Source organism: Mirounga leonina, unplaced genomic scaffold (genome assembly GCF_011800145.1).
Source record: "Mirounga leonina isolate KUSES-001 unplaced genomic scaffold, KU_Mleo_1.0 Mir_199, whole genome shotgun sequence".
NCBI classification, from domain to species: domain Eukaryota; kingdom Metazoa; phylum Chordata; class Mammalia; order Carnivora; family Phocidae; genus Mirounga; species Mirounga leonina.
The window spans coordinates 9,002,621-9,016,821 of NW_023270498.1; the positions used below are offsets into that span (position 1 = coordinate 9,002,621).

The following is a 14,201-nucleotide window of genomic DNA, read 5'->3' on the forward strand; positions in this document are numbered from 1 at the left end:
TCCATTTTGTACACCAATGTAAATTCCAAATCATATTATATATAATAAATTACTGAATGTATATGTAAGTGCTAGAAGGAAATGTAAAGATGCATATTTGTAATATCAAGCTGAAGAAAAGCCCAGTCAGATGCCGTACAAGAAAACTTCCATATGAAGAAATCTTAACGACAAACAGGAAAATATTGTACATCATCTGCTTGCCTTGAAAAGGGTTAATATTCTTGATAATATGACTGTATAGAGTAGTCTTAGATATCCTAAGAAAAAGGTGAACCTCCCACTAAAAAAAAAAAAAAGTGCCAAAGACATGAGCAGTTTGTACCCCCCCACACACAAGATGGCCAAGAAATAAAGTAAAATGTTATTTCTTACTGTAATTTTAAAAAGGTCAAAATAAAATAAAGAAGCATCATTTTTGCCTTTGCAAAAGATCTGGATTCCTTCTGATTTTTAGATACCTGGATCAGGAGAGGTGTGGAGAAGCAGAAATTCTCATCTTCTTCTTGAGGGCATATAAACTAATAAAATATGACCAGGGATAGAATTTTAGCAATATGTATTGAAGCTTTTAAGTATGCACTCCTCATGTCTAGGAATCCTAAGAAAAAAATAATAAGGGGAGTGAAAAGTATAAGGATATAGAAAAATATTTTTGTGCAAGAATATTCCTTGCAGCCTTACCTATAATGAATTTTAGAAACAACTTACATATCTGAAAATAAGAGATAAGTTAAAGGAATTATGGTACAGCCATGCCATTGAAAATCACGTTATGGGGGCACCTGGGTGGCTCAGTCGGTTAAGCGTCTGCCTTGGGCTCAGGTCCTGGGATCGAGCCCCATGTCAGGCTCCCTGCTCAGCGGGGAGTCTGCTTCTCCCTCTCCCTCTGCCCCTCCCCCTGCTCATGCTCTCACTCTCTCTCAATAAATCAAATCTTTTTTTAAAAATAGAAAATCATGTTATGTAAAAGGATATTTAAAGGCATGGAAAAATTGCCATAATATTTTATTAGCTTTTTTTAAGTTATGAATCAAAGTATAGCGTTACATCAATACTTACATATGCATATACTTACATGTATATATTGATTACATCTGGATGATTCTTATTTCCTCCTTTTGCTTTTTTCTATTATCCAAATTTTATATAATTTGCCTGCATTTTCTTTTCTGTAACAGAGGGTTAATAATAGAATTATAAGCAAACCTTGATTCATTGGTTGGCACATGTTTTCTCCGCTACATGAAGATGCCATTAAGCATTTTCATTTTAAACATTTTTGTTTTGCAAACCTATTACGTGCTTATAATAGGGATTTGAGAAATATGAAGAAGAATAGGGTAAACAGTAAAAACGTATCACCGTACAGACAAGCACTTTTAACACTTCTGTGCACTGCTTTTGTTCTTCCTACTCTTGCCCATCTCTCTCTCTCTGTCCCTCCCTTCTTCACAATGCACAGCCCACACCGTGCATTTGGGGTTTGCCCTCACCATCTCTCATGATTCCTAGGAGCATCAGCATTGCATTGCTGCCCTTCACCCCTGGGGTGATTGGAAGGATTGTCAGTCTCATGAAAGGGGTGTCCTGGTTCCACAGTAACTTGGGAAATCCTCAGCTCTTCCATTTGAAATCTAGAGTCTACCAGGAATTAAATTCTTCCTGACTTTAGGAGACTTTGGGACACATAGGAACTCCTTCCTGTGAGGTCTCATGTCTTTGCAATCAAAGACACCTGCCCTGCTGATCTTTTTTAAACAAATATTCGTAGTCGGCCTGTTGTCTTTATATAGATGGGAGGCTTTGGTCTTCAGGTATTTCAATGCTAGTAAAAATGAAACACAACTAATGAGAGTAAAAAATCTTTGTAGCTGTGATTTGTAGTTGATAACTGCAAAAACTGATTGATGGATATCAAGTATTTCCACACAGTAGCTCACAAATCAATAGCTTAAGTTTAGCTAATCAGCAAGGTGATGCACACTGCGAACATTTGACCCTTTGAGCAGTGTTCTGTGTGTCTGTCTGGCTTCAGGTCTAGGAGTCTTTATTTGCAGGACCCCATGTCCCCTAGGATCACTGACCCTTGGGTCACTCGAGACTGGCATAGTGAGAATGTAGTGGGTCATACCCACCCCACCAGACTAGACTCCCTTAGTGCTGTTGGAGATGCTGGAAAATTCTCCAAGGCTAAACACATGTGGAAACTGGACCATTTGGACCCCAGTTTTCCTGACCTGTGATGAGTCAATAATTACTCTCTGCCTCAGTTTCTGCAGCTGAAATGTAAATAAAAGCAGAACGTGGTTCATCTCTCTTTTATTTATTTATTTTTTTTAACAAAAGTCTTTTTTTTTTTTTAATTTTCTTTTTAAAGATTTTATTTATTTATTTGAGAGAGAGAGAATGAGAGAGAGCACATGAGAGGGAGGAGGGTCAGAGGGAGAAGCAGACTCCCTGCAGAGCAGGGAGCCCGATGCGGGACTCGATCCAGGGACTCCAGGATCATGACCTGAGCCAAAGGCAGTCGATTAACCAACTGAGCCACCCAGGCGCGCCCCTTAACGAAAGTCTTTTGAGTCATCTTACAAACCAACCAGCAAACTGACAAATGGAGAATTAGAAATTTGAAAGCTGTTCCTTGTTTCTAGAACGTCGTTTTGCTCAGGGGCTTGTTTTTACCACCAGTTCTCTTCCTCTGAGATACGAATTTAACTATGACTTTTACATTTTAGGCCAAAAGTGTGACCCAGACTGTCCCGATGGAAGTTGTTGGGGTCCGGGAAAGGAGAATTGCCAGAAATGTAAGTCAGCAAGCAGAATTTCAGATAAATGTGTGCCCGCTTTCCTCCCCTTACACTTAGCTGACCGTATGTGTTTTCCCTTTTGAAGACTCCCCAAGGCCAGATGTTGGCAGTTACGTGGATGACATTTATGCAGATGTCCTTACACGTGGTTAATCCAGTGTGGGCTATTTTGGGCACTTCAGCATGTCATAAATGAGTGAAAGTCAGCCGCGCAGATATCAGCCAGGCTCTTAGAGCCATGTGTTGGGCCTGTTTTCCTGGGAACAGAAGACTCGCCCATGTTGTTACCGGGGTCACAAGCACCCCTCGTTTTCTCTCCCTTGGGGGCCCATCTACACAGAAGCAGGAGCTATGCTTTCCAGGAGGGTTTTTCTGCAGGAATCCTAGTTTCGGAGCATGGGTGGCCATGGAATCTGGGGACCTCCGCCTTAAAAGTTCAGCGTCTGTCCTTCGGTTTCATTGTGATGTGACTGTTTCATCCTTTTAAACACGACTTCCTGGCAGTTGCTTTTGTTCCTTGATGGGCTTCCCATATTACCCCAGATCTCAGTTCTAACTAGCATGGAATTACTGAGCCGGTCGAGAAGTCTAGACTCGATCTGGTTTGCTCTAGAGAGCAGTGGGAACAAAACAAGGTGCCGTAAAGAAAGGTCACGATTCAGTGTTCTTTGGCGGAGGGCGAAGGTTCGGGAACTTGAATGCGCCAGGGAATCACTAAATTCATCATTTTGTTCGCTTTTTCACCCACTGCGTGCAAATGCTCTGCGGGGCCCCTGGGGAATGGCCGTTCCACCCTCCCTGGCTCTTCAGCTCATCCATACCCTTTGCTCCTTTTCAGTGACCAAAATCATCTGTGCTCAGCAGTGTTCTGGGCGCTGCCGTGGCAGGTCCCCCAGTGACTGCTGTCACAACCAGTGTGCCGCCGGCTGCACTGGGCCCCGCGAGAGCGACTGCCTGGTAAGGCTGACCCAGCCCCCCAGCCGACTGCCCCCCCCCGGGGGGGGTGGGGGGCTTCTCCGGCTTCCGGGGGGAGAAATTACCGCACATGCGGTTGCTGCCCGGTGCCAAGGGGCAAAGCACCTTTTAAATGTCCCACCTTCCCCACCGACTTTGTGACTTCGGGCAAATTCTATGGCCCCTCTGTGCCTCGGTGGGCAGTAAACACCGCCTATTCCGTGGTCTGGGTGACGCAGTGCCCGTAGCATCCATGCCAGGAGGACCTGGGCGTGGGATGGGCGGCAATACTAAATACGAGGTGTCTGTCGTTAGTGTTTTTGGTGGCCAGCAGCACTGTTATAATATCCTCCATTGCTCCAGTCGAAACCCACCGGTCGTTACCGGAAGGGCCCTAACATAAATACACAGAGATGGTAAGGGACGCACCCAGAGCCACACGGATTTGAGGGCACGGCTGGAACTGCACGTGGACCCTCGGACCCAGGCCCTCTGCTCTTCCCACCACAGCTCAGGGCCTCCTGAAGGTCCTGCAGCACCCACTCTTGTCCCTGTCACTGCAGAAAGCCCTGACAAAAGCCTTCTCACCCCGGTGGGCAGTGGGCACCACACGTAGGCACGTAGGTGGCACCTCAACTGCGTGCACCTTGGGCGTCCTAGTGACACGGGGGCCGGCAGACGTGAGTCCTGGACGCAGCACCAAGTGTGATGAGACCCCCGTGGGCTCCAGAGAAGGGGCAATCCAGAAGACTCCAGTTTCAGGGAGGGGGCGATTTTTTAATTCCAGAGGCTGCATCCGGCCCCAGGGATTGTGATGTGGTTGGTCGGGGCTGATGCTAATGTGTCTCTGGAGGGGAGGCGGCCTGTGGGTCTTCGGGCCAGCACTGTATGTGGTCCGGTCCTCTGTGCACCATAGCCTTCCTCATCAGGGTTTTCTGCAGTTTGGCAGTAAATTCCAAAACATATCCTCAAGTGTTCTTTATAAGGGAAAGCCAGGAAATTGAGTTGAGAAATAATTTCACGCCATAGGGACCACTCCAGCATGTGAACTCCTTCATCATTTTGCAAGTCAATAAAGATGTGGGTTTTTATCGTCATGATCCCTAAATTATCACAGCTAGGACAGTACCCGAAAAATCATACTTTTAAGGTCTTTCCGAATCTTCTGAAAGTACTTGGCTAGTTTTTTTTTTGGGGGGGGGGGGTGTTTTGTTTGTTTTTGCTTTAATCAAATTCCTGGACATTAAGAACACTAACCTGAGCTTTCTGCACAGAGTTGAGACAATCCTGAGCATCCTTGCCCAGCTTGACCAGTGAGTGTCGTCCCTCCTGTCACAGGTCTGCCGCAGGTTCCGGGATGAGGCCACATGCAAGGACACCTGCCCCCCACTCATGCTCTACAACCCCACCACCTACCAGATGGATGTCAACCCAGAGGGAAAGTACAGCTTTGGTGCTACATGCGTGAAGAAATGCCCCCGTGAGTTCATCCCATGCGAAACCCTTTCATTTATCTGGCAGTCGGTTTCCTCTTTGTCTCCTACTGGGATCCTTGAGTCCCCTGGCTCGGGGAGTCTTTGGGTCCCTATGTTTGCCTCACTGTCAGGCAGGTGACCGTGGGCCTGTCTGAGTGCACAGGTCAGGGGGTCAGGCCACTGCCGTAGGTGACAGACGATGTCTGGTGCCCTGGTCACCGGCGTCTCTTCTCGAGTCCATGGTGGCCAGGACAGGAAACACACCGTGGGACCGGGGTCCAGCTGCAGTAGTCCAGAATGTTCAGTTGTCAGTTTGGGCCACTTCACCGTTTAGCCTCTTGTGCCCAGCAGGTATCGAAAAGACCTAAATTAGAGAGTGTGTGTGTGGGAAGATGCGCCTGCTTTAGTGGTTAAAATTCTGGTGAAAATTGTGCCTCTTAAGGGAACTAAAACTTCAGAGGAGCCTCTTTGTTTGTTGTTTGGTTTTGTTTTAATTGTTTCAGCTTGGGTTTTGCTTATTTGTATTTGCACTCAACAGGTAGCTATAATGTTCAGGAAAATGATGATATGAATTATGTCCTCATAGAGAGAGAGTAGCGTTGTCTAATTAAAGAGCTTTAGAAACCAATCTTAATTTCTAGGAGGAGAGAGTAAGAGAAAAATATTGTAAGCACAGCTATGAGCGGGAGGTTTGCCCTACCAGATTTGTGGACAGGAAAACTTTTAAATTCTAACGGAAAAAAATAACACATAAATAGACTAATATACCATTGTATGGAACTAACTTACTAAAATTTTTTAATTTGTCACAATTCTGACACAGGTATAATCTTTGAGAGAGGGCTTAATAGGTAGAGTTTAAAAATCCACAGGAAACCGGAGCCTGAGAACAAAAGCGGACAATTTACAGAAAGAACAATTACAACTATCCAGTAAATATGTTTGAGGATGTACTTGGGGAATTCAAAACAGGAACACATAGGGCTCCAGAAACATACTTATATCCGTGTTAATGTTAACACAAATAAATTACTCCAAAGTGAGGGGAGGCTCCCAAGATGACCCATCTGCCTGGCTCGATGTAGAACCAGCTGGTGGTACCAGCCCCCCAGCCAGACAGGACCACGGAAGGCAGCCCGTTGGCCACGAGAATTACATGCATCCTCGGATGTGGCAGCTTCCATGGAACAGTGGGCTTTGTTCAGGGTCACTTATTTTTAATAAGTATTCAGGCTTTAACCACAGGTCCTGAAGGTTGAACCGACAGAAAAATGAGCTGCAAAGAGATGTTCTATACCTGCGAGCAGGCCCCATGTTCTCCCTGCCACATCTGTTTCCTGCCAGTTTGATAAGCTATTAAAACTCTTGAACTTGATTCCTTTTCTGTTTGCAACCTTTCGTTCTTTGTCCTTAAAGTAAATAAAACCAGAGGCTTTTATAGGCCCTTTTCATCAGCCCCTTTATAGGAGACCGTGAGACAATTGTGTGAGGCCCCGAAACACCTGGTGCTGCTTTCGCCACCTTCCTTCCTTGTCTCTCCAGGTAACTACGTGGTGACAGACCACGGTTCGTGTGTCCGTGCCTGCAGTTCTGATAGCTACGAGGTAGAGGAAGACGGTGTCCGCAAATGCAAAAAGTGTGAGGGGCCTTGCCGCAAAGGTAGGAAGCCTGCAGGCTGTAGGGGCGAGGCTTTCCGTCTGGTCACGAAGCTGGGGTTGATCCGCCCCACGTCCCCCAGGCCCCCTCAGCATCCTGCTTGGAGGAGATCTGAGCAAATCTCTTCCTTCAGGCTCAGAAATTTCTTCCTTCTGGGCGCCTGGGTGGCTCAGATGGTTAAGCGTCTGCCTTCGGCTCAGGTCATGATCTCAGGGTCCTGGGATCGAGTCCCGCATCGGGCTCCCTGCTCCTTGGGAGCCTGCTTCTCCCTCTGCCTCTCTCTCTCTCTCTCTCTGTCTCTCATGAATAAATAAATAAAATTAAAAAAAAAAAAAAAAGAAAGAAAGAAATTTCTTCCTTCCTTCGTACGGTGCCCCGTTCTTGGAGGCTCCTCAGTGCCACTTTTCTCCCACTTATTAATACGCCTTTTACTTTATCTGTTTTGTAAAAACTTCCAAACACCCAGAAATGTTGCAAGAGTAGTGCAGTGAACACCCGGATGCCTTTCACGTAAATTCACCACTTTTTAATATTTTGCCACATTGCTTTCATTGCCTCCGTAATTTGCGTTTATATGTGTGTGCCTATGTGGATGTGTGCATGCGTGGGTGAAAGTTCTTTCTGAATCAGAGGACAGTTGCAGATATCGTAACGCTTCACCCCTACATTTGCCAGCATGTTTCTCACAAATGGTGACGTTCTCCTAAGTAATGGAAGACGGGGTCACACTCAGGATTATTTAACATCAACTCAATAGTCTTTTTTAGTGTCCCCTAATTCAGACTGCCCCCTACCCCCCATCCCACTTAAGGCATTTTTAGCTGCTTCTCAATCCAGAACCCAGTCAACGATCATGGGTTTCGGGTAGATGTCCTGCCCCCATTATCTTCATTAATCAACAACTATGTCTCAGCTCCCCTCCCCCACTTGCTTTTCTTCTTTCTTCCATGACCAGATGTGAAGGGTCTAGCCCAGGTGTTTTGCACAATGTCCCTCAGTTTGGCTTCATTGACTGTTTTTCCTCATGGCTGCATTCAGGTTGGGTGTTTTGGGCAGGAGCATTGCATAGGTCATGTTGATTTCCTCTCATTGTATTAAATCAGGTGACATATGGTGCCATGTTATTTCATCACTGATGGTGACAAGTTAGATAAGATTTCTTAGTGGGTATAAAAGAGTGATTTTCTATTTCTATCATCCCATTTATTAGTTGGCATTCTTTTAAAAAAAAAATAAATTAGTTCCTATGTGAGGTCATGGAATCCTTTATTCAGTTTCTTACAATCCATTCCTGTCGTTCATTCGGGTACTTAAATTGCCCCACATGTGGCCAGTAGGAGCCTCTCTAGATGGCTCCTGTGTCCCTTTGGCACATCCCACGTCCCAATCGTGTCTTCTACTCAAAAAGTACTATCTACACTCTTTGTACTTTGTTGCTTAACCTTAATATATTCTGGAAATCACTCCAGAGTTCATATGAATCTTCTTCATTCTGTGGTGCAGCTACCTAGGCCCCCTTCTGTGGCCATACCATAATTTATTCAATGGATCTCCCTTTACGTGCCCATTTAGATTGGGACACTGTTCTGCTATTATAAACAACACCCGAGTGCATAGCTGCTTACCTTGGGTATCCACCTCAGGTGCCACCTTCCCCATGAAGCCGTCTGTCTTTTCAGTCCACACTGATTGCTCCCCTTTTTGCTCCCATACACATTTCATACATGTTCTCCACGGGGCAGACTCAGCCGCCTTGTTCCGTGTCATGGAATCCTCCCAACGCCACTGGGACCTCTGTGTTATTTCGATCCCCATTCTCCAGATGAGGACACTGAGGAACAGGGAATCTAAATGACTTTCCCGCGTTTCAGCAGCTAAGAATGGCAGTCAAGATTTGAAGTTCATGCAGTCTTGGTCCCAAGCCAGACCCATGAGCTTGTCAGCCAAGTCCGTGTCTTCCTGGTCTTATGACTCCTGTGGGGCAGGCGGGTCAGTGCCCTGATGGATGAATATCCTTTGGCTTCAGGAAACTGTCTGGCAGAGCAGACATGGAAGGAGGAAAATGAGAATGGGGGGTGGTGCCTGGCACAGGGGAAGTAAGAGAGAGAGGGTTACTGTTAGTGTCCTCAAATGGACTGATAGAATCAGAGATGGTTTGGGTTTTATTTTGTTAATTTTGTATTCAACAAACAGTTTGATTTTCCTATAATTATTATGCCCTATTTTTCTATACATCCTCCAATTCAGATCACTTCGGGCATAGGGCAGTACCACTGGGTAAGGAAGGAGGTGCCAGGAATGTCTAGGAGTGAATATATAATTGGTCTCTGAATTTAGGAATTAAAGTAACCCCACCATCACCGTTACATGCAAGCAGAGAGAGAGAGAGCATGAACATTCTCTCAAGCACATGGAATTCTCTGCCAGACCTGTAATTAAATGGCAAGTCCTCATATGGCCACCACATTCTCCACTGTCAGCCAGATCCTGTGGATCCTAAAGAAGCCTGGCCATGAGTCCCACAACCCATAGTGTGTTAGATGCAGCACAGGAAAGTTGAGTGAGCCATTCAGCACAGGACTCCTTAGAGCAGCTCCTCGAACCAGAGAGGAGGCCTGGCCCACAGGGTGAGCCCGGAGACCCAGTAGTGGCTGGTGGGACAGTCGTGGCCACTGGAGTCAGCAATGGAAGGTTTCCTTGGAAGTAATAAGGGACTCCCAGTGGAGTGGAGCACGGGGGGAGGGGGGAGCAGCAGGGCTTGACTGCATCTGCTAGAACCCCGGGGGGAGGAAAGGATAGGACCTTATCCTGAGCAATGAGATTTTCAGTGATTATACTTCAAAGTCAAGATAAAGTCTGAAAGATAGGTACCAAAATTGCTCTGCAAATTCTAGAGGGAGAATTACAACAGATAAATGGGCTTTAGGGTGGAGATGGCATTTGAGATGGAAATTTAGGAGTGGATATAAATTAATAAAGGGGCTCAGAGTGTGGAAAAGGGCATTTGAGACTGATGTAGCAATAGGACACAGATCAAAGCATTTGGTTCAAGTAAACACAGGGGAAGAAAAGCAGTTTATCTGATAAAAGTCATTACAGTATTCCCTATGATGTAATATAAGATAGCCATGAAAAATCATGTTCGTGAATAGTTTTAATAATATGAGGAATGTTCACAGCAGAATAAGTTAAAAAAAAAAAATACTGGGTGGCTCAGTCATTAGGTGTCTGCCTTCGGCTCAGGTCATGATCCCAGGGTCCAAGAATCGAGCCCTGCATCGGGCTCCCTGCTCAGTGGGAAGCCAGCTTCTCCCTCTCCCACTCCCCTGCTTGTGTTCCCTCTTTTGCTGTGTCTCTCTCTCTCTCTGTCAAATAAATAAAATCTTAAAAAAAAAAAACATATCTGATGTGACATAACCATGGAGGATAGCTGAAAGGAACACTTCTCAAAATATCCTGTAGTGGGAACTCTGGTCATTTTGATCCCTTTATTCTATTTTTCAACATTGTCGAATGAACACATCTTACTCTTTAATAAAAATAAGCTAGGTACATTCTTTCTTTAAAATAGACAAGAGAGGGCGTCTGGGTGGCTCAGTTGGTTAAGCAACTGCCTTCGGCTCAGGTCATGATCCTGGAGTCCCAGGATCGAGTCCCACATCGGGCTCCCTGCTCGGCAGGGAGTCTGCTTCTCCCTCTGACCCTCTCATGCTCTATCTCATTCTCTGTCTCAAATAAATAAATAAAATCTTAAAAAAAAAAAAATTAAATTAAAAAAATAAATAAATAAAATAAAATAGACAAGAGAGGGGCACCTGGGTGGCTCAGATGGTTAAGCGTCTGCCTTCGGCTCAGGTCATGATCCCAGGGTCCTGGGATCGAGTCCCACATCAGGCTCCCTGCTAGGCGGGGAGGCTGCTTCTCCCTCTGCCTCTGCCTCTCTCTCTCTCTCTCTCTGACTTTCATGAATAAATAAATAAAACATTAAAAAAAAAAATAGACAAGAGAGCGGCAGCCAGGTTAGGACAATCGAAAGGTGTCAAGTTTTAGTCAGGGGAATGCCCTGATGAGAGCTGGGCAGGGGCGGCCCTGGCGTCAGCAGGTGGATCCCACTGCCAAGGAGGGATGGTTAAGAGCAATCAGGCTAAGTCCAAGTGGGAAATCATGAGGAGGAGAATGCAAGTCCAGTTGAGGGCAGCAACCACCATGAGGACACCATCCCCTTCTCCAACCACCCCGACCCCAAGCCCCGCCATAGTGACTGATACCCAGCAGGCCTCCATTACTGTTGAATGAATGAACGATGGCATGGCGAGGATGGTCTCATGGCTACAATTCTCTTCCTGCTCTCCTCTGTCTGGGGAGCCCTAGCTGTTCTGAATTCAGCATATGTGAAGGGAATAAACATCTCCTTTAACTTTACAGTGTGTAATGGAATAGGAATTGGTGAATTTAAAGACACACTTTCCATAAATGCTACAAACATTAAACACTTCAAAAATTGCACCTCAATCAGTGGAGACCTTCATATCCTGCCCGTAGCATTTAGAGGGTAAGTAACAGATTAAGTTACTGCAATAGAGAAACACAAAACCCACTTTGTTCACGGGTAGACATTGTTAATCAATAATCATTTTGTTACTTGTTTCAGTGACTCCTTCACGCGTACTCTACCTCTCGATCCAAAGGAACTGGATATTCTAAAAACTGTAAGGGAAATAACAGGTGTGTGCCGCTAACATATTCCATGAACATGAATGGGAAATGGGTGTCCTAGAGAGAGAACTGGTAGCTGCATTTGCTTCTCTCTCAGCATCATAAAAACATTTCTTCTGAACTTCTACCATCAATGACTAGTGAGTTCTTGGATAGTTTTCACGATTGCAATTTCTCCTGCATGTGAGGGGTGAACACTTTAATCAAAGACTTGAGTCATCCCTGATTTTGTGTGAACATGTTTAACCCTTGTCTCCTCGGCCCTGGCCAGCCATCCTGATGGCCCAGTGACTTTTGAGGGTGGAGGGAAAAGAAGGACAGAACGTTGAGGGAACAGCACAGGCTCTCAAGCCCACAGACTGGACCTCACGTCCCTGCCTTCATCCCTAAAAAGGGAGTGATTAGACCTAACTAAGCTAAATAACAAGACTGTTTTGAGGACTGGAATTAAGTAAGGAAATTATGTGACTCTCCTTTTGTGTGATAACAGCTCAAAACATGGCAGCTGTCATCAAGAGCAGAAGCGGGTTTGGGTCACCAGATACGGAGCCCAGCCTGGCCATCAGGGCCGTGGCACCATGGGACGGCCTGGGGGGTGGCAGGACAAGGGTGGCAGGGGAGATGCAGCAAGGGATGAGACTTCTATAGGAGAGGCAGATGCCCGCTGTAAAATTGTGCCTTGGCTTGTATCTACCCATGGGTATGTACTCGGTGAAGACAAAGAAAAGATTCAAATTCAATGTTCACCTCTCCTGCTCCTATTACAGTCTCTCGAGACTCCTAGAATGTCTCATAAAAAGACAAGTGGTGGGGGTCTGAGCCTTCCTTTTGCCTTTCTAGGGTTTCTGCTGATTCAGGCCTGGCCCGAAAACAGGACTGACCTCCATGCTTTCGAGAACCTAGAAATCATACGTGGAAGAACAAAGCAACAGTAAGTTGACCCTGCCCAAAGCCTGGTAGATTATTTATTTATCGATTTTTAAAATAAGACCCCGTGAAGAGTTTGAAATTAGATTTATACAGCTGTTATAAAGATCCTCCAGAGAGCTCCCACCATCGTTAACGTCTCACCTATGCGTGGTAAGAGTACCAAATGGCGGCATTGACATTGGCTCAGTGCTGTGGACTCCAGCACCAGACATCACTCACATTTCACCGGTTTGCCTATGAATGCCACACTGCACTTGGCTGTTATGTCTTCTCAATCCCTTCCTATCTATAACGGTCCCCATGTCTACTCTTACCGTTTGTCGCCTTGACAGTTTTAGAAAGTACTGGTCAGACGTTCTGTAGAATGGCTGATGTTTCCTCATGACTCGATTTGAGGTTGTGTATTTTTGGCAAGAAGAGCACTGAGGTGACATGTCCTTATGAGCACATGATATTAGAGGGAGCTGAGAGACTTTTTCACATTAAATGTTTTGTTCGGGATTTCCACTTTTCCAACTCTGACAGTGAAATACTCACATACAAGCATCTTTAATATAGTAAGAGTAATAATGAGTTTTGTGGTGAGGAAGAGTTTGAGAATCTCTTTGTCAAACCTGCCTTGGAAACAGTCTGATGCTGAGAAATGTTACCCATTAATTGGCCCCTAAAACATGGTATAATCCAATATGAAAGAAAATCAGGATAAGTGCACATAAAATATATATAGCAGCTAACGTCACTTCCCAGAAAAACCCCTTTGTTCTGAGTTCTCAAAAATACTTCTTCTGCCCAAGATTTCATGCAGAGACGAGATTTAGATCAATTTTCTTGGGTGACTGGCGTGGACCACTTGGCTTAGTTTTAGGAATTTAAACAAAATTAGAATCACTCTTTTTTTCTTTTCACATTTAATGAGAAGTCCAGTGATACACAGGGGCAGGGTGACCACCGACTCCAGGTATGGCTCACCAGAGGAAGGTCACTCCAGCTTTGTCCCAGGGTCTAGGCTTCCGTAGGGTACATGTTGAGAGAGAATTTCTAAACAGTTGTTCTGCAGGTCTCCTACACAGGGCTCCTCACTTTCCTCAGGAGCCAGGTTGTGGGAAGGGAGGAGGAGGACAGGGTCAGGAGAGAAAGAGAATCTCCAAATTAAACTTTTGTCATCTTATGCCTGATGTCTCCTCATTCAGCACTGTCTCAACTGGCCCATTCCCTGTCCTGGTGTCCAGTTAGCTTCCTAAAAATACAAATCTCTTTCCTCTGATTTCCATCATTTGCAGACAACAGGCAAGCTCAAGGTGTCCAAGGTCTTCTGTGCTCTGGTCTCTTCCACCCTCCCCAGACCCCTCTCCCAAGCCTCCTCACTTCCAGGTTTCTGCTCCAGCAGAAGCTCCTGGTTCTCAGCACCCATCATCTGCTTTCTTGCCTTCCTGCTCTTCCTGGTGGTTCAAGACTTCCCTCCCTTCAGTGTGGATTACTTTCATCCAGTCACTGGATGAAAACCTACTGATAGCCTTATAGAGTTCTAGCACAGAGTTGAGTGGTTCAAATGTTTGTTCAATAAATGGATGGATGGGTAAATGGATCAGTGCATCGGTGGATGGATGGATAGATGGATGAGTGGGTGGATGGATTGTGAATCTATGGATGAATAGATTGA

General features: G+C 45.5%; 1 protein-coding gene across 1 annotated transcript in view; it reads left to right on the top strand.

Moving 5' to 3' along the window:
- EGFR (epidermal growth factor receptor) overlaps positions 1–14,201 on the top strand; it is a 204,033-nt gene that overhangs the window by 147,770 nt on the left and 42,062 nt on the right. The window contains exons 5-11 of the mRNA XM_035026493.1: positions 2,739–2,807; positions 3,649–3,767; positions 5,103–5,244; positions 6,782–6,898; positions 11,321–11,447; positions 11,547–11,620; positions 12,452–12,542. Coding sequence (XP_034882384.1) covers positions 2,739–2,807; positions 3,649–3,767; positions 5,103–5,244; positions 6,782–6,898; positions 11,321–11,447; positions 11,547–11,620; positions 12,452–12,542 — 739 coding nt within the window. The remainder of the gene's footprint in view (positions 1–2,738; positions 2,808–3,648; positions 3,768–5,102; positions 5,245–6,781; positions 6,899–11,320; positions 11,448–11,546; positions 11,621–12,451; positions 12,543–14,201) is intronic.